Source organism: Nuphar pumila, chromosome 3 (assembly GCF_984573655.1).
Source record: "Nuphar pumila chromosome 3, dmNupPumi1.hap1.1, whole genome shotgun sequence".
Lineage (NCBI taxonomy): Eukaryota > Viridiplantae > Streptophyta > Magnoliopsida > Nymphaeales > Nymphaeaceae > Nuphar > Nuphar pumila.
Window position 1 is genome coordinate 145,826,219 of NC_143251.1, and position 21,282 is coordinate 145,847,500.

The 21,282-nt window shown below is 38.2% G+C and overlaps 3 protein-coding genes across 6 annotated transcripts in view; 1 reads left to right on the forward strand and 2 right to left on the reverse strand.

Annotated features, from left to right (window-relative positions):
• Positions 1 to 2,907: 2,907 nt before the first annotated feature.
• Positions 2,908 to 8,512, reverse strand: LPA1 (tetratricopeptide repeat (TPR)-containing protein). Its single transcript, XM_090002132.1, has 9 exons — positions 8,238 to 8,512; positions 8,067 to 8,170; positions 6,942 to 7,077; positions 6,451 to 6,682; positions 5,837 to 5,994; positions 5,554 to 5,742; positions 4,713 to 4,813; positions 4,386 to 4,482; positions 2,908 to 3,604 (listed from the first exon to the last, which is right to left on the reverse strand). Exons 1-9 carry the CDS (start codon positions 8,415 to 8,417, stop codon positions 3,530 to 3,532), a joined length of 1,272 nt encoding a protein of 423 aa, XP_089858258.1. The 5' UTR covers positions 8,418 to 8,512; the 3' UTR covers positions 2,908 to 3,529.
• A 939-nt stretch (positions 8,513 to 9,451) lies between these two features.
• Positions 9,452 to 13,611, forward strand: LOC149844299 (small ribosomal subunit protein eS21y-like). Of its 3 annotated transcripts, none has more exons than XM_090000475.1 (5): positions 10,111 to 10,212; positions 10,443 to 10,515; positions 11,732 to 11,821; positions 12,024 to 12,156; positions 13,368 to 13,611. In XM_090000475.1, exons 3-5 carry the CDS (start codon positions 11,772 to 11,774, stop codon positions 13,425 to 13,427), a joined length of 243 nt encoding a protein of 80 aa, XP_089856601.1. In that variant the 5' UTR covers positions 10,111 to 10,212; positions 10,443 to 10,515; positions 11,732 to 11,771; the 3' UTR covers positions 13,428 to 13,611. The 3 variants fall into 3 exon arrangements, with proteins under 3 accessions (XP_089856600.1, XP_089856601.1, XP_089856602.1); XM_090000476.1 differs by having other exon boundaries at positions 10,171 to 10,186; XM_090000474.1 differs by lacking the exons at positions 10,111 to 10,212; positions 10,443 to 10,515 and adding an exon at positions 9,452 to 9,514.
• Positions 13,612 to 14,649: 1,038 nt separating this feature from the next.
• The window catches only part of LOC149844300 (ATP-citrate synthase beta chain protein 1), an 8,219-nt gene continuing 1,586 nt past the window's right edge, over positions 14,650 to 21,282 (reverse strand). Inside the window, exons 2-17 of one of the 2 annotated variants that reach the window (XM_090000478.1) lie at positions 20,639 to 20,767; positions 20,427 to 20,529; positions 20,246 to 20,311; positions 20,019 to 20,142; positions 19,680 to 19,814; positions 19,055 to 19,115; positions 18,895 to 18,971; positions 18,373 to 18,528; positions 18,159 to 18,287; positions 17,881 to 18,013; positions 17,657 to 17,784; positions 17,438 to 17,543; positions 17,169 to 17,245; positions 16,992 to 17,062; positions 15,462 to 15,746; positions 14,650 to 14,940 (exon numbers count right to left, since the gene is read on the reverse strand). In XM_090000478.1, the coding sequence (XP_089856604.1) occupies positions 14,865 to 14,940; positions 15,462 to 15,746; positions 16,992 to 17,062; positions 17,169 to 17,245; positions 17,438 to 17,543; positions 17,657 to 17,784; positions 17,881 to 18,013; positions 18,159 to 18,287; positions 18,373 to 18,528; positions 18,895 to 18,971; positions 19,055 to 19,115; positions 19,680 to 19,814; positions 20,019 to 20,142; positions 20,246 to 20,311; positions 20,427 to 20,529; positions 20,639 to 20,738 (1,827 nt within the window). In that variant the 5' untranslated portion in view covers positions 20,739 to 20,767 and the 3' untranslated portion in view covers positions 14,650 to 14,864. Of the gene's footprint in view, positions 14,941 to 15,461; positions 15,747 to 15,824; positions 15,840 to 16,991; positions 17,063 to 17,168; positions 17,246 to 17,437; positions 17,544 to 17,656; positions 17,785 to 17,880; positions 18,014 to 18,158; positions 18,288 to 18,372; positions 18,529 to 18,894; positions 18,972 to 19,054; positions 19,116 to 19,679; positions 19,815 to 20,018; positions 20,143 to 20,245; positions 20,312 to 20,426; positions 20,530 to 20,638; positions 20,768 to 21,282 lie in introns of those variants that run through there. The other variant, XM_090000479.1, reaches the window with a different exon arrangement.

Genomic DNA, 21,282 nt, shown 5'->3' on the forward strand with positions numbered 1-21,282 from the left:
TTACTTCTTGGGTTTGTCATTTTCTAGTTAAACCATTCATAGAGAGCAGTAGCATTGAAAAATGCATAGGCTGATCTCTCCCAGACTATCTCACGGGAATATTCCCAACTTACCAGTTACCCTTGTGTCATGCCTCCTTATACAGTATTCTTAATGAAAAATTGAATGGCATGCCATGTGTCCTTTTTGTTGTCCATGTGACCATATATAAATGTACATCCTTGACAAATGAACAAAAGTCATTAAAAGCAACTAATGTTGTAGCAAAAAACTCTAGGATATCCTGCAAAATAGCCTTCAAATTTCTTTTTTAGACAAAGGACTACGGAGTAAGTTGAAGAATAGCTATGGTGTCAGTTGAAAAATATGAAATTAAGTGGCATGACAAAAATTCTCGAAAGAGATGCAGCATATAAAATCCTGGTTGTTCACTCCCAAACAGAGCTAAAACTCTTTTCCCTATGAACACTGGCTCCTAATGTTGTTTCTTATGAATTAGCAGGATTTTGTATTTTGATGGTTCTGTGCATTGTCAAGCAATCAAGAACTTATGTGAAGCTCTGTTGACATTTGTCTTATTGGTAGAAATTTATGAAAACGTTATGAATCCTCTCTTGAGTGACTTCTAGCTACTGGCTACCACAAGGCCAATTACCAGTTTTCACCATATACTTAGTTCCTTAATTTTATGCTTCTGATAATACATGATGAATATTATAGTTGATTATGCTATGATAGTGATACTTAGTACCTGTTACGAAGTTAACACACACACAGGGAAGATCCAAGAGCACACATATCACAAATCCAATGAGCACATCAGTCCACCAAATCAGCCAACACAAGGACCACTAAGGACACACTCACAAGAGACACTAAGGGTCTGTCTAATTGCTTGTCCAAGATTGGACAGACCCTTAGAACATAACAGACAAAACATATGTTCTGTCTGTAACAACCGTACTTCATCCCATGTTTGTTTAACTCAAATAAAAAATCAAATTTCAAACATCCCAGAATTCAGAGCCTTAGAACATAACAAACAAAACATATGTTTTGTCTGTAACAACCGTACTTCGTCCCATGTTTGTTTAACTCAAATAAAAAATCAAATTTCAAACATCCCAGAACTCACCCGAGTCAGGCCGAGTGAGGCCCGAGTCAAGGCCGAGTTTGCCTTGCCGGGTTGACTCGTTGGAGGGCCGAGCCGAGCCGAGTCAACGAGTTGACTCGGCGAGTTTTAAAACCATGGTCCCGGATGAATAATTTTTATTTACGTGCAAAGACTGTCAATTATGTTGATTCAGAAAACCCCAACATTTGCCTTCCAAACATCGTTATGCTCTCTCTCAAATGTGACTGTACAACAAAGCAGCGAAGAGAATGAGCTGGGGAACTCAGGACCCAGTGTTGAGAGGAACAGGGAATTATGAATTAGCTGGTGGCCTAGCGCCGGTGTTTGTGTTTCAAAATTGGATGTTTTGTGCAAACTCAGTAATATGGTCTATGCTTTTAGCAAAAACCTAGTGGCTTCACCTGCATTTGCTTGGAGTGCTAGATTGAGATCGAGATGCCCCATAGATTTATCAGCATGGACTTTCAAGCTTGAAGTTTCTGGGGAACAAGGATGGCATATGCTTGGAAAGGGTACTTGCCTTGTAGTATTCGAGGTACCTAGGAGTCTTAGGGCACATTTGCTTTGCCCTGCCAGAAATGATTCCAGAAAGTTTTTGGTGACAAACACACGAGATATCAGAAGCGAGAATGCAAACATGAGTAATGACAAATCTTGTGAAAAAACATAATTGCCTGTCAGTTCCAAGGTTTCTGCATTCAGTCAAATCTACCTAGAGTAAATTGATCCCTAAGGAACCCACTTGAAAGGGCTGTCCGATGGGTTGATGGGTACACCAAAGTGCCGAAATTGCTTTATCTGTGAAACCATGCTTGTCATGTGGAGCGAATTGGATGATCAGGCTGAGGGTAGCCCCCTCTTCTCCATGTTCTCCTTAATATGAATTCGAGTCATCAAAGCCTCCTCCCCATACTCCTTTCTTAATATGAACTCGAGTCATCAAAGTTTTTTTTTGACTCGGACGTGCCAGCGCTTGTCTAAAAGATCGTTGTAGTTTGGAATCAAGTGATTCATAATCGCTTTGGCACAGATGAGAAAGGGACACATTTGCCACCGAAAATGAGTCGTTCTCTGATGCTCCATCCCTCATGGGTTTTTTTATGAAACATCCCTCGTGTTTTCTTTGATGTGAGAGATTGGAGCCGATGAGAATCTCTCATTTGAGTCAGAATGATTCTTACCGGATTTATGCAAACGACCCTTTAATCATCTGACTTAATTTTCAGATCTTTGTTCTGATTTTTCTCTAATAAATGCCTGTGATACTGATACCATGCAACATTCCAAATAAAACAAGCCAGACTTGAAAAAGGCTCTTGACTAAGGCAAGCCCGTCCACATAGCTGCTTGATCTCAAGCTTATAATTTGTCTTAAGATCAAACTTTCCCTCTATTGCCAGGTCGTGTCATCTCAAATGCATCCTAGTTCTGAATCTATCTCCCACTGGACAATTTAAGTATCCTCAGAACAAGATCGAACAGTGGATCCTGTGTAGCGCATACCCAAGTCTCATTTAATGGTGGGGATTCCAATTTAGATTTCTCGGATGAAGTCTGAAGCAATTGGCATTACAACATAATTGGGATCTGGTATTCAGATAAGACCTGGTTTCTCTTCCTTCGAGAATGCAAGAAAAAAAAAAGTAATGCTGTAAAACAGCCAAGTGTATGTGCATAAGAATGTTGGCCCATGCCTGTGGTCACATGAGCCTAGATACAAATGTCCAGATAGGCTGCAAACAGGAGTCAAATGAAGTTTGAGGTTCAAGGTGTTTTTTTGCTGTCAAAACTAATTATCTGGGAAAACCACAGATAAGAACTCCCATTTTTTGCTGGTTCTGATACAACAAGCTGCCTGCGCAAATTACGCACAAGCATATGCCCCGATATGGGACATCATTACCAATAATTACAATGCGTCTCCTTCTTAATGTGCAATGCTGCATACTTCAAGTGCTGGGCTCAAACATTGTACGCAAGCATGAATATAATCATATATACACGATATGTGTGTGTGTGTGAGCGACTATGTGTGCATGCACGTGTATGAGAGAGTGACAGATAGAGGTCTGACAAAAATAAAAGGAAAATTCTTTTCATGTAACAAAAAGTTAGAAGCGATACATAAATGTAAAAATCAATTCCATAGTACTATCTGTTGCAAAATGAATACAAGAATGATAAAAAGACAATTTACAAAGGAAACACAGGCTTAACCTTATCAAATTATGGAACAAACCTTAAGGAAAATAAAAATATAAAATTGAAAAAAAATCAAATTGACAAAGAAGAAATTATCAACAAATGAGCGCAGAGAATGTTTATTACCATAAGATTCAACCCATACATAGTACTTGAAAGAATTGATACTCCATTCTGTTTTAGCAACCCACGTTATCTTTCTAGCTTGCTCAGCAATGCCTCCATGGGAGGCAATTCCTTGACAATCTGTTGCCAGTCGGGCATGCCCTATAGAAGCACAAAAAATTCACTAACTGAAGGTGAAATGGAGGAGCTGGAGAGCAATGAATCACATGCCACTTTATACAGACTACAATTAGTTATAGATATGACAAAAGACAAAGCAGCATGCTGGAAGCATATGAACAGGCCAATAGATGATAAACATATTGAAAGGAAGAATAGCCCTATTTCACAGATTTTTTTTTATAAAATAAAAACTAATTCCAAGGAGTCTCCTCTTAGTACCCAATTAGTTATCTCTAATTCCAAAAGTTATTCAACAGAAATATTCACAATGTATTTTCAACAAAGACACACTCACTCTCTCTTGGATGTTCTCTGGCTCCAAACCAAGCATAATATCAAAGCATAGGACCATTTTAACCATAGATGATAATTGCAATTTGCAAGATCATTCGTGCAAGATAGTTAAGCAAATATGACATGGAAAATACATATACCTATCTTCTCATAAAAATGCTATAAATCAAATATAATGCCCAAGGAACATGTTACATTCAAGATATTCTCCTAACTGGCTTGGCTACACTCCAACTTTGCAATTGATGATCATTTTGATGCAAAAAGTATAAGAATCATTTCAAGTTTTCCTATCTGGTTTTGCATTTTAAAATACAAGGGGCACACCCTCATGCAATTTGAAATGAAATTAGTCATTCATTCTATGTTTGATACTTTCACCGAATAAGCTTATAGGTACTATAGTTAAAACTGAATGAATCATACTAGAATGGGATGTATAAAGGAAATCAGTAAAATCACTTACTCTTCCTGATCTTCTAACACGACCATCAAGCCGCAATAATATGTACACATCTTCCCTTGGATTAACACCTTCAGCCTTTTGTTGATCAATTATCCACCTAAAGGTCAAGGACAGTTTCAGAAACCATAAGAGACTACTTTATTGCCATCAACAAGTACAAAGCCAACAGATACATGTACGTAATACCCTATAATTAAACTTTTGTTTGCTTAAGATACACTTTTCAGGTTTCAGTGATGAGACATACATATGTATGTGTGTTTGTGTGTGGACACAAATACATGCATTCAACAATTATGCAAATAAGAGGTGAACTATTTTAACAACCTTTCCCATTCAGTGGGTGAAACAACCTGCGCCCTGAACCGGATCTCTGCTTTCAGACGTGACTTTGCAGTTATAGACTGAGTTCGTTTTTCAAAATCTTCCTAGCATCATACACAAACTGTCAGTTAAAGAGGTACCAAAAAATTGAAGGGACTCTGAACTTGAAATAAAGATGCAACGGATTCTTCTATGAAAATATTAATAAAAAATGACAATTATTTGCAATTAAAGCTCATGAATCTTAGACTAGCGAAAATGTATAGTCTAAAAAACTAAACTGATAAAGTGGATTATAGTCCAAGAAAGACGAATTCCAAGTATATGAAAGATCACAACATGAATAATTGATTGTTGTGAGACCAACACGGAAAACAGACAACTAAATCAAGTAACTGCAGAAGTGGAAAGTGGAAAGGTTTGTCAGATTAATCAGTGAGTTTAGAGCTAAATATTTAGAATGACTAGCATACCCTAGAAGTGAAATAGCAAGATTATCAAGATGCTTAAATTTAGGAGCATTTAATGTAAAGTTCACCAAGTCACTGGGTTGACCTGGGAGAGTTGAGTCACCTGGTTTTCAAAATTCAAATTACGGTTGCAAGAACAGGGCAACCAACCCAAGAAAAGCAAAGATGATATTAATCTGTCATAAAATCAGAAAACACAAAGAAGCATGGAAAAATGGTATATAAGATGTTGGATAGCTCTATGTAACAACTGAATACACACATAATGGTGAAAGAGTAAATCTCACTTTGAGTAAGCAAAAGAGGGATTCTCATTTTGGGTAAGTTTAAATGCCAGAAGAGCCCAGGAACCAATAAGAATCTAACCACCTTACCCCAACAGATGGAAGAGATACAGAGGCATTCCCTGGAACACCAAAACCCTTCTTCCCAACAGGTTCTTTTTTCTCACTACCCCAGATAACGGGAATCAGAAGAACACCACGCCCAAGAAGTTCAGTCCTAAACCTTTCTGCCTTTTCAAGAGCTCTGGCAATGGTCTCTTTGTTCCCAGCCAGAATTACCTTCAAAAAATTAGAATGCAGGGATGAAATATGGAATGCAGATGTTGTCAAGGAAAACCTACGAACTAAAAAAAACATAAATGACAAAACTCACTGGTCTAGCTGTGTCACGCAGCTGAATAAGTTCGACAACCCTATTGGTCGACAGACGCAAGGGCAATCTTGACAGGGTTTCATCCCGTGATATCTGTGCAAGCTGTTCCTCCTCTTTCTTGTTATCCCATATAAACAACGCCACAAGCACAATAATGCCTGCAAAGTGCATATTCAAAATCTCAGTTACTTGGTGGGACAATAGTATACAAGTTGGTTGCTGTATATTGGCGGGATGTATGGTTTGTGAGGAACAAAAGAACGTTTAAAAGCAAACTGAGGATATGAATACTCACAATGCATTTCTATCTAACTAGGAGTTTGTATTAGAAAACGGTCTTTCCTGTAAAAGGGCTTAGTAGATTAGGCTGGTTCATTATCCATATGGAGAAACAGGCTAGAAACAAATTTTCATATATTGTCTGATCATTTGTTATCGTTTTTCTATTTTTAATTTTTCACTAGACCATCATTACCATTTTTGTCCTTTTACTAAAGTCTCCTTTTGCTTGAGTGGAAGGAAAAAGAATAACATACAAAAGAAATCAAATAAATCTCCCAATCTCAATAAGAAAAGAAGTACTGAATCTATAAAAAGCATCCTTTCTCAATCACCTCCAATGTTGATAGCTACATTTTCAGCTGTCTCCCAGATATCAGGAGCACCATCACCACCTTGTAATGAACGTATTAGCCTTGGTATGGTGAAAAAGGTTGAGATTCCAGCAGCAGCAGTGAATGCAACATAAAAGAACCTTCTGACACCTCGAAACGGTGCTTGAACTTCACTAATGAGCTTGAGATCTCTTCTAAAGCTGTATCCAACATCTTCACCACCTAATCTTGCCTGTTAATAGGAACATAAAAACAGAATCAAATATGCTACTCTTAAGTTTTATCAGAAACCAGACATATAAAGGGAAGAAACCCAGATAGTAATTAGTGAAATATAAACCTTGGAACAGCTAAGCTGACATGTACTATCAGTTGACAAATCATATGACCCACTCTATGGAAAGCCCATAAGACATAGGTTAACCAGGACACATTCACGTGGTGCATCAGAGAAAGAACATTCCAATTAAAAAATGTAAAGTGGGGTAGACCTCTTCCTGTAGCTCTTTAAATTCTGGCATAGCTCTGAATGATGCCAAATCTGGATCATTGAGAATGGTGCCGAACTTAAGATTGTAATCACGCAAAGCAGTCCTCAAACAATCAGCAGCTTTCTTTCCTTCACCTCTACCAAGAAATCATTAAGTTAGTCCAACCAAATTGCACCATCAACACAAAAATCACAAAAGAGAACCAGTTTCATCTTTGAGGACTACCCAGTTATCAACATAAAGTACAATAGATGGACAAGTACTGAGTTGAGCGGATGTTCTCCTCCATGGTATCAGAGTACATCCCACGAGGAAAACACTAATCAGTGAAAGCAACAAGCGATCATACAGACGCAACAAAAGATAGAATCAAATCTGCAGTGTACGTATGTAAACCCTGATTACAGGACGCCAAGAAACTCAATCAGCAACTACCCCCTAAATTTGTAATTCAAGGACATCTACATCGTCATTATCACCATCTTCGTCGTCAAGCCTCCAGGAAATAAGGATAATAACAACACCAAATTTAAAGGGTTGATGTTAGTAATACAACTCTAAACTTTTTAATTGCCCCAAGAAATTGATGGCATTGTAGACGACAAGAAGACACTTCATTTGATAATCAAAACATGTTAAAAAACCCACCCATTTCCAAATTGTTAAAATGGCCAACAATGACACTCCTCCAACAACAAAGCATACTAGTAGGATAACAAAGATGTGGGAGGGGTCTCTACATCTCCCCCTTCAAGCAATACGAGATAAGATCACCAATCCTAAAAATTGGCAACGTGAATTGCATCAACAGGCCTCGCAATTCCCCTTTGCGATATAAAACTAATATGCATAGAACGTAGAGTCTAGCTAAATTCACGTTACAACCACACTAGACACAAAAATTTCAATGGAGAAAATTCGTCCGTCACAAATAAATAACCGCGAAACCAAATACAATCAAGCAGTGCCTCCTTCTGGCAAGAATTGGACACTGTGTGAATCAACTCACAACATAATCACCAGGAAAACATCTAGACATCTCGATTCCAAGAAACCCAATTGTTAATTCTCACAAAAAGTTTCGAAGAACAGAAGGCGAAAAAAAGGGACGCAGACGATCTCTACCTGTAGGCATGGCAGCATGCCTTGTTGTAGATAGCAGCTTGGGCCTCTACCGAGTTGGGATCCAACGAGAGAGCAGTCTCGAATTGGTTGAGGGCCTCTTTTACCTGAGCGACCACAATCAGAAGGAACCCAACCAAGATGGAAGGAACGGATTTATAGAGGATTGCTTACTCGTCCTTTGGAGAAGAGAGAGAGGCCCAAGTTCACGCACGTCTCCGCCGTCTGAGTGTTGGCATCGGACGAAGAAGAAGAGGCGCGTAGACGGAGAGTTCGGCGACCGGAGATGAGGCATTGTCTCTGAGAAGAGAAAAGGGTTGGCGGTCTGAGAGGAAGAGGAGAAGTAATCGCCATCCGATTCTTTGGAGAGGACAGATCTTCGCTTCACTGCCGCTTTAGCTTCTCTTCCTTCCAACAGAATTTGGTGAGTCTTTTTTCCTCTTTTTGGCGTTTCGATAAGGCTCATCTTGGTTTGGTGGGAGGGGGGGTGGGGCGGTAAGCTCAGACCGGGCTAGCTTAACAGTGAGTCCGGATCGGGTGCAATCACATGCCACAAAATTTGTTCATTAAGCACCTGATCGCCGTCCCCAAGACGGATGGTGTTCAGGTGCTTAATGCATAAATATTTGTGCAATCCATCTTTTTTCCTTAACAGTTCGCCATATTCGGCACATTTTTCACAACGATTCTATTTTATTAATATAAAATATATAACACCCTCAAATTGTTATATCTGTGAGAAAAGATAGACTTTTATCTAGAGAAAAGATCAGGAGAATCGTAAATATTTTTGCATTAAGCACCTCATCACCCTCCATCTTAGGAGCTCATTGCACAAATTTTGTGTCATGTGATTGTACCTTCAAAGATTGGGTGTCTTGAAGATGAACTCAATTAGATCTTGTCCATCTGTCCCTGAGTCCCGACAGGCACCTAATGTACTGCAGCTCCCCTATTCTTGACCATATTTTGAACACTAAAATTGATGCTTCCTATTTTTTTTTATGATAAATAACCTTCTCCACTTAAATAAGTTTGACTGCCTAAGAGGTAAGGGGTCACCAATACCCATGCCCTTATGGAGTCGGTACCTTTTCCCAGGCCCGCTGCCACACCGGTAAAGCAGGTCGCTGCATACCATTTTTTAAGGGTATACTGCGTATAATGTGCAGTGTACAATATATGGGTTTTATATCATTTTTACATCGTTACATTCAAAGTATGGCTGATATTTAGCACTCAGCTCTGGCCTCTGGGGTTCAGAAATCGGGTCCCGGAGCCCAAATTCAGATCCTAGGATATGGATGTCGACTCGGGTCCAGATCCAAGTCACGGGCATCGGTTCAATTGGAAGTTGGAACTAACAAAACCCTAAATAAAAGAGGGGGGCTTTCTGAGGGTTTTGTCATCTGTGCTACGACATCCCCACGTCGACGCGGAGAGGCTGCCCGGTGATCTCTCTCTCTCTCTCTCTCTCTCTCTCTCTCTCTCTCTCTCTCTCTCTCTCTGAGTTTGTTGTTTGTAAGGAAAATGGGGTTTCTCCTCGGGGTTTTGATTTCCTCCTAATTGTTGGAGGATAGAGCGTTCCAATCCATTTTATACCGCAGAATTCCAGCTCAAAATCGGCGGGAAAACCAATTCCTGCTTCAGTTTCCCGTTGGAAACAACGGTTATCTAGGGTATGCTAGTCATTCTAAATATTTAACTCTAAACTCACTGATTAATCTGACAAACCTTTCCACTTTCCACTTCTGCAGTTACTTGATTTAGTTGTCTGTTTTCCGTGTTGGTCTCACAACAATCAATTATTCATGTTGTGATCTTTCATATACTTGGAATTCGTCTTTCTTGGACTACAATCCACTTTATCAGTTTAGTTTTTTAGACTATACATTTTCGCTAGTCTAAGATTCATGAGCTTTAATTGCAAATAATTGTCATTTTTTATTAATATTTTCATAGAAGAATCCGTTGCATCTTTATTTCAAGTTCAGAGTCCCTTCAGTTTTTTGGTACCTCTTTAACTGACAGTTTGTGTATGATGCTAGGAAGATTTTGAAAAACGAACTCAGTCTATAACTGCAAAGTTACGTCTGAAAGCAGAGATCCGGTTCAGGGCGCAGGTTGTTTCACCCACTGAATGGGAAAGGTTGTTAAAATAGTTCACCTCTTATTTGCATAATTGTTGAATGCATGTATTTGTGTCCACACACAAACACACATACATATGTATGTCTCATCACTGAAACCTGAAAAGTGTATCTTAAGCAAACAAAAGTTTAATTATAGGGTATTACGTACATGTATCTGTTGGCTTTGTACTTGTTGATGGCAATAAAGTAGTCTCTTATGGTTTCTGAAACTGTCCTTGACCTTTAGGGAAGGTGTTAATCCAAGGGAAGATGTGTACATATTATTGCGGCTTGATGGTCCTGTTAGAAGATCAGGAAGAGTAAGTGATTTTACTGATTTCCTTTATACATCCCATTCTAGTATGATTCATCCAGTTTTAACTATTGTACCTATAAGCTTATTCGGTGAAAGTATCGAACATACAATGAATGACTAATTTCATTTCAAATTGCATGCTGCCCCAGATCCATACCCATTTCCCTATCTGTAAATTTTCCGGTTGCTGAGACTCTCTCTCTCTCTCTCTCTCTTTGGGACGAATATGCAATGTTATTTTCTTTCTTTTATCCTACTATTTATCTTGTAATTGTTTTGCTACAATATAAGCCAAAGTAGATGGAATAACCAGATTAACCCATCCGACTGCGTTTTCTTTCTTGTTAATATCGTCGTTACAACCAATCCTTTATTTTGATTTTATGTTGGTGTTGTTTTAAAGTGACATTCAAAAGGAAGGAGATAATAAAAGAGTGGCGATTTCTCGTAACGTATAAGCCTTCACTCTTGTTTCCACTATAAAATCTCCCAACTTATATATTCTACCCTTTGATGCACCTACTTATGTGAAGGACCACAATGCGATGCCCCAGATTATCCTGTTTATTTGAATAGAGATTTCATCCAAATGCACATTAGTATTTGAAGTTCTGCAAGTTATATTGGGGGATATTGGGCTATGGGCATGTTGATCAATTTGTTAGGCTTGTAGATTCTAGTCTCGTACCAAATTTTTTCTCATAAGTATGGTTCTTTCGCCACCGCTAATCAGTTTATTAACTTGGTAATTGCTCCTGGGGCATGCTGTGACAAACCACAACACGAAAGTAATGCAACTGTGGAATTATCCTGGGAAGTGGGCTGGAATTCAATAGTTGTATCAACTGTCTCCTAAGGGGCGTATCAAGTGAATTCATGACAGAAGTTTTCGCGCAACTTGTGTCATGGTTTAGCAATTTAAGGGTATGTTGCATTAACCAATAAAAAAAATTTGAGTTCAGATAACATGTTTACCAATTTGCAGAAACAAAACCAGGCAGTACAACATCTGAATTATGCAAGAAAAAGGATCAAAGCTATCATTTAGTTAGCTAAATTGATAAAACATTTCAGCTCATTAAAACCAAAAGTCCTGTTGCAGCTCTGTTCATGTAGTTTCTGCAATGGGCCAGAAAGCTGATTCGCATAAATGAATGCTTCTGAAATTTAGGGGCATGGCGTCAGGAATATCTAACTTTTATATGTGTATCACATTGCAGGTTGATTTAACTGCTGTAGCATTCTCAAATCTTTGACAAGATGCAGAACGAGGAGGGTCAATACATGGATCTTTACATCCCAAGAAAATGGTAACAAAATTGATCTGAAAATGCAGAAATACTTGTGAACCCTTTTCTATTATTTGGTTATTTTGTATATCTTTTTCCAAGGGATGGTTTTTATGTCAATCTGACTCCTAAATTCCTAAGGGTTTCGGTACTTACATAAAGACGGTTGTAGCTTTTTGTGGATTTCTCTGCCATTTTTTTACTCATGTATCTTGTTGTGCAGTTCTGCAACAAATCGGCTAATTACTTCAAAGGATCATGCCTCTGTTCAGATAAACATTGGACATCTGGATGAGAATGGGATATACACCGGTCAATTCACCACATTTGCACTATGTGGTTTTGTTCGTGCACAGGTATTACTACAGACCTGCATCTTTAGCTCATATTTGTGTGCTTACACTGAAGAAATCCATCCATCCTTTTTACTTTTTGCTTTTCTCCTTTATTTTGAGGGGCAGACTGGTATATGATCAGAAAGTTGGAATCAGTTTGTGCTCCTTTTGGCACTACTGAGATAGATCTTCTTGGACACAAATTGAAATAGTTTTCATTAAAAAAAAAGCTGAAATTACTCGAAGATAAATCAAAATATATTGGGAACATAAAATCAATATTACATTTTTTTTCTGGTTTTCAGTTGAAAGATTTTTACTGCCTAGTCTGTGAAGTTGGTTAAAATTGGTTCATCAGATTTGATGCATATTTTGACTATACGTCCATCAATGATCTGTCTGATGTTTTAATAAATACGATCGACATCAGGAACTAAATCAACTTAGTTTTATTTGGCAGAGGGCTGACTTTTGTGTATGGTCCTCATAACTAGAAACTTAATAACTTCCAGCTAGAAACAGAATAAAGGAAAAGAAACAGTGAAAAAAAAAATAATACATCATTCAAAAGAACACATTACGTAGATGTGCGAATTGATAACAAATCAGCTGAGACATGATTATTTTCAATTTATTGTCAAAGCTTAGTTCTTAATGTAATAACTGCAACTAACAGTATGCTTTAACTGAATATAAATTTGGGAAAAAGATTTGACCGAGTCATTGATTGGAAAGTTCTTGATTGCATCCATTGTCTAAACTGGCTGTGGGTAGGATCAGGCGAAAAATAGTACTTCTTTCTGCTGCAAGCACACAGGCCACTATGTTGTTCCAAGGTTGCATTTTTAACTAGTGATATTTTACATGGAAGATCAATTGACGTTGTTTTAGGTTAAGGAGTTATTTATGAACTGCATCAGTTGATGGGCTAAGAGTTGAACAATTCCTTTGGGATGTGTATCACTGTGAGCATTTCTTTTGTATATTCAAACAGCATCAACTAATATTATTATGGAATGGTGGTTTGAAAAGGGCATTAGTTGCTTGTTTGAATTTTGAGCGTTTGCTGTTGTCCCGTGAAAAGTTGGGTTTTGAGTTATTCTGGGAGAAAAGGGCTCAATGTGCCAGCAAAAGAAATTTATTACAATCTTGTCCTGATAAATTGTGTTACAAAATTGAAGAAATGCGATTGAAAATTTCATTTGGTTCTTACGCTGAGTCTTGTTTTGCAGGGGGATGCAGACAGTGCTATGGACAGGTTGTGGCAAAAGAAGGCAGAAATTCATCAGTAGGAGCCAAAATATTCTCGAGCATGGATTTTATCTTAGCCTCCATTTTAGTCAGTTTAAGACTTTTGTCTGAGTTCTCTTGCCATTTGAACATGGGTTTTGTTTGGTCTTAGTACAACAGTGACTTTGTAAAACATTTAGATTAGCCTGAGTTATGAATTTTGAATGTGGACTTGGTATTTGAAAATGTAGCTTAAGCACTTGGTATTTGAGATAGAGAGGGAGAGAGGCACTTTTCCCTTTGTTGTTCATATGCAAGCACGATCATTCTTTGGAGAAACAAGGCCTGAGCAAGGGAAGTATTAAAAGCCCCCTAACACAATGCTATTATCAGCAATTTGTGGGGGATGCCAAGCAATAGAACAAATACATCAGACTTTCTGCAGCAATCAAAGAATATTGCCCGCAGCTCAAGCTATTGAGGTACCAGTCAGAGGTATGTTGGCGTTCAAGGTTTCCAGGAGCCAAACATGGAACAGGTACACTGGCATTTAACTGACCATAGATCAATAGCACTTTCCGGCATGGCAGGTTTGCCGTATAATAAAAGGAAAAAGCACATTTTTATTCCAGGCATTTATAAATCACGACGGGTTGGGAAACAAGAGTTAGCTCATAAAGAGCTTGTTCAATCTCATAAAATAACCTCAGGAAGTGGAACATGGACAATGGATACTTGCCTCACAACCCGTAGGAACTCATTTCAGTAGTAAAAAATATATTTTAGGTTATTTTTTCCGTCATATAGTACGTGTAGAACACATAATTGAATTATTTGGTTTGCAAAAAATAGGTTTAGTGGTAGAATCTTATTACTTCAGGCACTGAAAATGCATTTTTTATAATCCTATTTCTTCCAGCTCTAAAATAATGTATTTTTTTTTTGTTAACAAGCCAGCTTGTTTAACTCAGGCTCATATTATGAGCTCGAACATGGCTTGACTTGCCACAAGAGTGAGCCAAGCTTGAACACTTCAAGCTCAACCCGTTTACCAGCCCTAATCATGACAACATTAAGGATAGTCTAAGTTTCCTATAAAATCTCTTATGCAAAATTTTCTGTATTCTGCATATAAAGAATCTCTCTCTCTCTCTCTCTCTCTCTCTCTCTCTCTCTCTCTCTCTCTCAAAAGATGAACCTTAAACTCGTGCCACTGGAAATCATTTCCAACCTTGCTACAACATTGCATGACTTATAACAATAAGAAACTCCAATAATAGTAGATAGCTGAATTTAACTTGAATACTTTATCTCAATTTCCAGCAGCAGCAACAGCCTAATATATTAGCGGTTAAAAAAAACTGTTCTTTGCGACAGAAGACCACAACAAAATAAATTTCACATGCAACAGGAAAAACAGAAATCCAAATACAAGAAAAAAACGGTGGGAAAAGTAAACCAACTTTAGCAATAGCATAAAGCCAGCAAAAACTCCGTTGTTACTTTGTGTAAAGAACGTCTTCCCAAGGGTGTCGGTACAGTGGCTGTTTCAATCTCTTCTGGTCGAAATTGTGCCTGATGTTTCCAAAGCATTAATTAGAATAGAAGACAGATTATGGAGAAAATCATACATGCGACTGATTGTGAGAGTTGGATTGGTTTGAATTGCTTTCTTTAATCCGGGGAGTCTTTTGTGGTGGTTGAAAATTGAAAATGGTGAATCCATGTTAAATAGAAGTCATGAATACTAATGATTTCAAATGGTTGCATCAAGATGAAATGCAAACAATGAAAAACTAGTAAGCAGAAAACAGATGGTGCATATGTGAATGCATGCCTGTGTGATTATATGATGTGCGTGTGCATGCTTGCTTGTGCGTGTGTGTGTGTGACTTGAGAAGAATTAGAGCATTCCATGATTCCAAGTGATAAATGGAAAAACTATCATAAGCTAAAGGGGCCAAAAGATGCATCAGTAATTGAGCAATGGCCCTTCCCTAGCAACCCCGAAAACTAAGACGCAAACATTAAGATGTGTGTGCTCATATGGAGAACATCTAACCTAATTCTCCACGAGGAAGTTCAGAAAAACTCACCCAATCAAGCCAATGGAGCGTGCCAGCACAAACAGACCATTCAGATAACCGATCTCAACAATCTCATCAATTTCTTGCTTGGAGAACATTCCACTACCAGCAAGGAGATCCAGGAAAAGTGACCCAATAGCTCCATCAACGTTAAGGACCAGATTGTTTGCCTTTGACAGGGTGTATTTCTCTACTTGCACTGCATACTCCATATATTTTACGGAAGGAAAATGTGTGTGTGCATACTTTTGCAGCAGCTCCACTCTCTTATCTCTGTTGTCTCCTCTCTTGATTCTTTCATCAAGAAACAATGGTTTCAGAGGGCGGTCCAACATCTCAAAATAAACCATAAAACATAGATTTGTATATTACCAAGTAAAGTGGGACCTAACCAAACAAAAGTGAAACATTAGAAGCAGTAGAAACAGTAGGCTGCAACAGCAGAGATACTCAACTCTGATCAATGTCAAGGGAATGGATAAAATGTGCCAATGTATTATGCTCTAGATTCTCATATATCTGTATGGACTTGTGGCTGCATGACTATACAACATAGCTTGATCTCTGCTTTCAAGACAAGTAGCTCATCATTTTATTAGGTTTTGATGACCATGGCCAAATGTTAGCTAAGTGCAGTTCATGTAAGACTTTTAGGAGTGACAAAGGCTTCATTAACATCTGACTCTTTGAATGGATGACCTCCCCCACAAAGACGGATTTAGCAGACTCAGGTATACACAGCAAGGCTTGATTGACTAGCTAACAGTATTTTCAGGTTAATTGAGTCTTTAGAAAAGCCAATTTAATTGATTTGGGAAGTCTTTAGAAAAGTCAGTTGAGTCCTTGGAAAAATCAATTTAGTGGATTCGGGGAGCCTCGACCAAGGCCCCACACGCTCTCATTCTGAATCAGTATCTAGCAGACAAGACTTTAGTCTCAGAACTGACTCCGGGTCAGGCTTGACTTTAGCTATGAGTTATTGCTACAAGACTTTGAACTATTATTTTGTTGGGAATGATGGATGGGAAGAAAAAAGATAGAAAACTTAGGTCACCAATATTTATACACGTCCATCCATTTATAGGAACCCCCATTGTTGGAGAACTATGAGAAGAAAAAAGATACACCCATATTTATACACATCAGGAACCCCCATTGTTGGAGAACTATCTAAGTTACAAAATACAGGAAAGACCACTCATTAGAAGAATTCAGGTAACGTAGGTTGCTGTGTGAGGAATTGGATTTTACTACTGGGATGCAAAATTTTCTGGTTGCCTGGGATGCTTACAGAAATGGTGCAAGACTGAAAGTGTTCATTAACCACAGGAAATTCAATTAACTACATAGGAACAGAGTAGAAGAAAAAAACCAGAATGTGTTTTAGTGAAAGTGGAAATCAATTGAGTCGCTGGTGGAACCAAAGAAGAAAATTTTTCCCCAAAAATGTAGTAGCCCATTAAAATGTGTTAAGACCGTAAGGACCCACAATCCACATGTTAGTAAATGCAAGATGATGATCAAGCAGCTTTGCTATACCTGTGACCAATTCCAGGAACTCGAATGCCTTTCTTTTTCATTCCTTCAACAAACTCATAAGGAGTAAGGCCCTGATATGGAACAGGAAACAAACTTCTTTAGTTGATCTAATCTGTGGTATAGTTACAAAACAGCCTAAAATTTGTAGATACTTCAAGAAACTTTATTGAAACTCACCTTATCATATGCATCCTTAAAATACCGAGCAGCATCATCAATAGCACCACCAAAACGTGGACCAATAGTAAGCAGACCTGTTTGAAATATACAAGGATTTAGCAACATCCCGGAACATGGAACATGCATCCTACACTAGCCTTTAGACATTGGAAAAAAAATGAGAACATTATGCTACATCTTCACCATGATGGAGGAACCCTAAGCTAGGCTCAACACAACCAAAATTAAGCTTAGCTACAATAAGCAGCAAACCGATTATGTCATGCCTGAGACAAGACTTGAAACTAGATCTTTTCCAGCCCGTGCAGTAACTATCGTATTGTGAGCTCCAGAAACACAAGGACCATGGTCAGCACATAGCATGATGCAAATCTGACAAGTGAAGAGAGTTGGGTGAGCTGGAGTGCATGTCAACCATTCTCAAATCCCTGATACAAAGGAGATAGGCATGCATGTTTTCAGGTGGCAAAATACAGAAGCCTCACCTCAATGAATTGTGTGCAGTATCTGGGAAGACTACGTTTAAACCAAAGAAGCGAGATAACATCACCCACACCATAACCTTTTTCCACAATAGTTGACATCGGCACACCAGCATAGCATGGTTCTTCACCTGTTCATATAACGTGATAACAAGGAACCAACCAAGTCTTTGTGACCATGTAACATTACAAAATTAAGAAAATTCTAGGTACTCCAAGAGTCAAACCTCTGTCATCAGATATTGTGGAGATGATATGAGTTGGTGCACGAACTTTCCCACTTTTGATAACTGTATTAAGATCCTCTGGAATAGGAGGTGGCTTGACTTCAGGTATTGGAGTTATCTTTCCTTCTTCAACCTAAAATAAAAGCAATATGGTGTGGGACAAGAGACTCCAATGGAGTTTCTTTCTATTTAAAGGACATGGTTAATTGGATGAAGACAAGCTTCAAACAATTGAAACCACAATACATCACACATGGAGAGAGACGTTGATAACGTACAAGTTTCTCAAATGTTTCCTTGATAGCACCCTCAAACGCTTCATAAGAAGTTGGAACCACTGCACCTGCTTCCCTTAATGCTTGATTCTTTGCTTGAGCAGATTCCAACTCTCCCCCACTTTTGGCCCCCTGAGTTCAAAAAATTTTAATAGAGATTAAAGGAGAGAAATTGTTTCTCAGCAAATGAGTGAAAAAAACTGATCAAATATCTTACAGCATGGCCAAATTGCACTTCTGATTTGAAGAGCCTTGCACAGGTTCCACTGACCCAGGCTACAACTGGCTTGTCGATTTTTCCTTGTTTTAGGGCCTCAACCAAGGAATATTCATCTCGCCCACCAAGTTCACCAAGAACCACCATCATTTTTACCTAATACCAAGTAACAAGGCAAAACAGGTTTTAAGATACTTGAAGTCATTATTGTCTGAAAAGAAGACACGAAGGGTAAAGATCATAAAGTCTCTACAACAGGTATCATTCTAAGGATTGCTTCTGTTATACCAAAATTTTCTTTAATAGTAACTCTCTAAAAGAGCATATGACTATAAAACATACAGAATGCACATGTTTATGGCAAGCTGACAGAATTCAACATAAAATATGGTTAAACATGGGAAGTATATTGTTGTAACTTGGGGACAAACTTCAAATTCAGATTTATTCAAGTGCATGTTGAGCGGATATGGCATGTAAAAAGAATGTATAATAATCATAGACAATGAATTTATGAATTACCTGAGGCATATTATTGAACCGCAAGACATGATCAGAAAGTGTTGAGCCCGGGAAGACATCTCCACCAATTGCTATGCCTGCAAAGTTGAACACGTCAACAAAAATAAAAGAATCCTTGCATATGGACTCCCAGGTAGCACTATGTGGTAGTTGTGGATACCTTCATAAATTCCATCTGTGACACGTGCAATCGTGTTGTACATTTCATTTGACATCCCACCCTGCACTTATAATACCAAATATTATTCACTTTTCCATTTGCCAAAGATGACTCGAACCAACACTGGAAGAGACATATGTCCATCCAAGCAATAATGTCCAATTAAAAAAAACAATGGCAATAGATACACTGCAGCTACAGATAAATTGCCATATGGACACTTCAATTTTTTACATGTGTTTACTTCTTATTGATCATCGCTTGTGTCTATGTTATTCTCCACAAAAGCAAACATGGTATAACAATACACTGTGCCACCCCTTTTGTCATAAAATGCATGATTTCACAGTAACATATATGACCAACATTAATTTTCCAAGATTCCAGTTCTTACATGCATGAAATATGGAAGAGGGAATTTCATTGCAAAGGTAGTTTACTATCATAAGTGCAGCTCTTAAGACTAGCAAATAGGACTCATCTATACCCATCAAATTGGCTGAATAAACAATAATATCACAAATTCAGTACTTGAAAACAAACAATGGGGAAAGAAAAAGAAGCCTGCAGAGCCAGTAAAGAAGCCAAAAAATGAACATCAATTGAAATTTTGGGAAGTGCATACAGATTTGGACACAAATCCAACAGATCCAGGTCGATAAAGCTTGCAGTGAATTATATTGTCAATTGTTCCTGCAGTGTCACCTATCTTAAATGCACCTGCTTGAATGCCACCAACAGTAGCAGGGCCGATAACCACCTGTGATAGAGATCATCTAGTCAGACTAAATGTGATATGAAAAAGGTGTTTATTGACTGATATATTTCTTTGAACCTGCTATTTTCAGTATGCACCAAATGATTTTTCTGTCGCATCTAAAATCTTATGAAGTAGGATAAATTGAACTATCTTCACAAGAAATTTAAATAGAATTTACAACAAAGGAAAAATAATTAACCACACCTTATTGTTAGCCCTGGCATAAGCAATCAACTGCTTAGTATCTGATTCTGGAACACCCTCAGCAATTATGGCTACAACTCTGATGGTAGGTTGTTTAAGAGCAGCCAAGGAGGAAGCAGCTGCACTACAAATACAGCAGAGCACTAATTTAGACTGACAGTGTGATGGAAATGACCTACCAAATGCCTGTACAACATTTTGAACTTATGCATGACCCTGCCACTGACCTTCTAAAGGATGCAAAGTTGATAAAAACATCAGCAGTTGGGAGTGCACTGCATGCTGCTTCAATGCTGGAGAAAGAAATGAAAGAAGAGCAGGAGGGTTTGTTAAGAAGGTTTTCTGATTCCTAGATCATCAGTTTATAGTACAGAATTATGACAAACAAATTATAGGAAATGTGATCACCTTCCATGGACAGGAATGGCAATCTCCTCCTGACCGAAGAATAGTTTCTGAAATCCATCAGAACCAGGGTTTATGATGCCAACAACTGATGGAGTCTCCCTTCCTGGATACACATCAACCAGCACGCCAGATTATCCAACATGAACCACAAGTTACCTAATTATAACAGCAACATTGTCCATTGCCAATTTTCAGTATGGAAAAAGACAGACCACAGAGAAAGTCAAAATCTAGCATGCGCTGAATAGGAAGTTGTTTATAGTTGTAAAACAAAGCTTGCGTATTTTTGGAGAATAGTTGTCCTGTCGCCATGCTGTCCAATGGCCTTCAGCATAAGCAATCTGCACAAAATAATGGATTCATTGAACACAATGGAAATTTGTTCATAAAACCAATAACAGCAAGTTGAAGACAAAAAGCACTGATGCTAAAATAAATTCCAATCCCCAGAATCTTGTGTCAGTTTAAAGTGCAGTACAAAGGTTTTGTGCCCCATGATCATGCATAGCTTACAGCTGATGTGTAGCATAAATTTAATGTAAATGAAACAGTATCCTTCTTTCCGGTAGTTTAAGATATCTCGATGAGAACAATGTCAATGTCTGATGTACTAACAGTTTGAGGCCAAAAGTGGCTTAGGTACATGACTGACTACCAATCTGGAATTAAAATGATTAGTAGCTCTTAGAAAATACCCAAAACCAACAGGCACCAGGAAAGATCCTATGCTGGAGATGTCATAAAAATATTCACTCAAAATAATTAACTGCTAAAAGGTCCACAGCGTACACCATAAAACAGGGTTTTTTCCATAGAAGAATGAATACTATCCAAAAATAGCATAGAATCAACCAAT

Coding starts and splice junctions, on each gene's coding strand:
- LPA1 (XM_090002132.1), bottom strand. CDS start 8,417: ATGGCGATTACTTCTCCTCTTCCTCTCAGACCGCCAACCCTTTTCTCT. Junction 8,171..8,237: donor CTCTCTTCTCCAAAGGACGA/GTAAGCAATCCT, acceptor GTGGTCGCTCAG/GTAAAAGAGGCCCTCAACCA. Junction 4,814..5,553: donor TATCTCTTCCATCTGTTGGG/GTAAGGTGGTTA, acceptor GTATGATGCTAG/GAAGATTTTGAAAAACGAAC.
- LOC149844299 (XM_090000474.1), top strand. CDS start 11,772: ATGCAGAACGAGGAGGGTCAATACATGGATCTTTACATCCCAAGAAAA. Junction 11,822..12,023: donor CTTTACATCCCAAGAAAATG/GTAACAAAATTG, acceptor CTTGTTGTGCAG/TTCTGCAACAAATCGGCTAA. Junction 12,157..13,367: donor GTGGTTTTGTTCGTGCACAG/GTATTACTACAG, acceptor CTTGTTTTGCAG/GGGGATGCAGACAGTGCTAT.